Below are 2335 nucleotides of genomic sequence, written 5' to 3'. Positions count from 1 at the left end.
ATATATATATATATAAATAAATAATATTGTGTCAGTGTTTATGTCCATACGAAACACTGACCAGCATCAAACTGCCTGAACCAGTCATTTTTCTAAGCTTTTTCATCACAGACTTTTGGCTCCCGCTGTATGAACTGAACACGTCACTAAAGAAACAGTTACCAGCAGTGTAATCAATCTGCAAAGTTACAAAGCACAAAGTCACACTTTGTGCTGTGCAACATTGCAGATCTATTACATACACAAATACCCACATTACACACTAAAAGAAATGTAAAGTCCAAAAAAGCATAATAGGTCCCCTGTAAGTTTCAGGTCTTTGATTAGTCAGTTCAGAAATTAAGATTCACCAAACTCTGCAAATGATACCCGTACTCATTGAATCCTCATTTCCCATTTTGAGGCTTGGCTTTGGAATTAAAGAGAACGGAAAACCCCTGTTAACTGTTTCCTCAGTGATGTGTTCAGTATATACAGCGGGAGCCAAAAGCTTCAGACGTGATTGAAAATTAAATCTTAGAACAGAACTATAGGATTTTGAAAGTTATGATGTACAATTTCTAGTTCAGAATTTATCCAAAGCCACGTTCATTGCATTCAACATATTCAACTGTACTGGCTAAGGAAAGCTGTCATTAAACGAAAAGGATGAAATGACAAATATTATGTTTTTTTATATACTAAATGCTAAGAAATCTTCTTTTCTAAATGAGAAAAGAATGCAAAATGGAAACATTTTCAGTACCAGTCTGAGACTTTTGGACCCCCTGTATGTTAAATAGACTTACCTGCTATAGCCTCAATGCTGGGTATAGCCATGGTGCTGTATGTGTGGATACTGTGGCAACACCAGGTGAGTCTCCGTGTCTCCTCTCCTTCATTCTTTTGCACGTCCACAAAATATGAGCCCCACTGGTTTGATACAGCTGAAGGAGATTTCATTCCTTGATCCTAAGAGAAAGATTACATGAAAGACAGAAAGAGAAAGAGCACAAGGTCAGTCAAGCCTGACAAAACCCATGTGTGCAGCATCAGACATAACGCTACATAATTCAGCATGCCAGAGAGACTGTGTTGAGATTTATGTGATATAGCATTTAGCTTTAAAAATGGGAGTCTGGAGTGGCCTATTTAACAGCGGTTGTAGATAATATGGTCCCAAACCAAAATGGACAATGTTTTCACCAACCGCTGACCATACATCATACCATGTTAAGAGATGGTGAGTCGCCATATGTCGGAGTGCTGTCAGCAAGGCTATATTTACGACTACTAATCAACATTTAAAAGTAGGTAGGAAATGTTTCCATATCTGTTTTATTACAACATCCAATTTAACTCTTTACTCTTCTGGTGCAGATTCATCACAACATAGGCAGATGCCAGCACAGACAAGTTTCAAGTTTCATGGCATGTATTCATCTTTAAAAACCAAACACAAGGCAAAAGCAAATATGACTTGCAATTAGAATAAACATGTCAACCAGAAACAAAGCGTTTTGTCCAATAAATTATTGACAATGAAAATAAATATAAATTAAATTAAAAGTTTAAGGACATGCTTTTGAGTTGGGTCACCATTTGATGTCCAGTATAAAAGCAGAGATCTGAAGCAAACAATTTCTCTCAGCTTGTCAAGATGCAACTGAACAGAAGGACTTCAACAGAGTGAAACTCTCTGATCTGCGAAAAAAGGAAGCGTTTGATCAGAAATTCCCATAGTTTGACAGAAAAAGAAAACTTGCATAACACTGGCTCTGACTTTTTGAAGCAAAGGAAATAAATGAATCACAAAATACAAAGGTGTCACAATTCACTCGGGGAGCAAGGAACAAGAAACGAGGAGTACTTGAATAACACAGTCTTTAATAATCCATTTTAAAGGCAGGATAATTGGGGAGGAACGAGACACACCTGGAATCAAATTAACACAATCAACATGAGGAAGAAACTGGGTCACAGGGGCAAAAACACACACAGAGTAGTCCATAATTCTGACATAACGCCCCCTCCCGGAAGGTGCATCCTCACACCATAGCAACAACAGAGGGAGGCGTGGGTGGGAACATGGGAGGAGGTTCCGGAGGAGGACGGATATCCGGGAGGAGGCCGGCAGACAGAAACCAGGGGGGCGACAGGAGGGACCCGGAGCAAGAGGAGCACAGCAGGACCCAGGCCACCGCCATGTCGACCCATGGTGGAGCCAACGGAGGGAGGAGCCATGGAGGAGGAATGGCCGCCGACTCCAGGGGGCCGACCAACGGTGGCGGAGCAGGTGGTGGAGGAGCCCGAGGCGGAGAGGGAGAGCCGAAGAGCCAGGGCGACGGGGAGGATT

At 41.5% G+C, this 2335-nt stretch overlaps 1 protein-coding gene across 1 annotated transcript in view; it reads right to left on the bottom strand.

The window, feature by feature from the left end:
- Positions 1 to 2335, bottom strand: part of nt5dc1 (5'-nucleotidase domain containing 1) — a 70358-nt gene that overhangs the window by 2154 nt on the left and 65869 nt on the right. The window contains exon 12 of the mRNA XM_016565760.1: positions 789 to 951. Coding sequence (XP_016421246.1) covers positions 789 to 951 — 163 coding nt within the window. The remainder of the gene's footprint in view (positions 1 to 788; positions 952 to 2335) is intronic.

Source organism: Sinocyclocheilus rhinocerous, unplaced genomic scaffold (assembly GCF_001515625.1).
Source record: "Sinocyclocheilus rhinocerous isolate Xijiao unplaced genomic scaffold, SAMN03320098_v1.1 scaffold1774, whole genome shotgun sequence".
Taxonomy (NCBI): Eukaryota; Metazoa; Chordata; class Actinopteri; order Cypriniformes; family Cyprinidae; genus Sinocyclocheilus; species Sinocyclocheilus rhinocerous.
The sequence above is the reverse complement of the archived record's forward strand: the minus strand, read 5'-3'. Positions and strand labels throughout refer to the sequence as shown.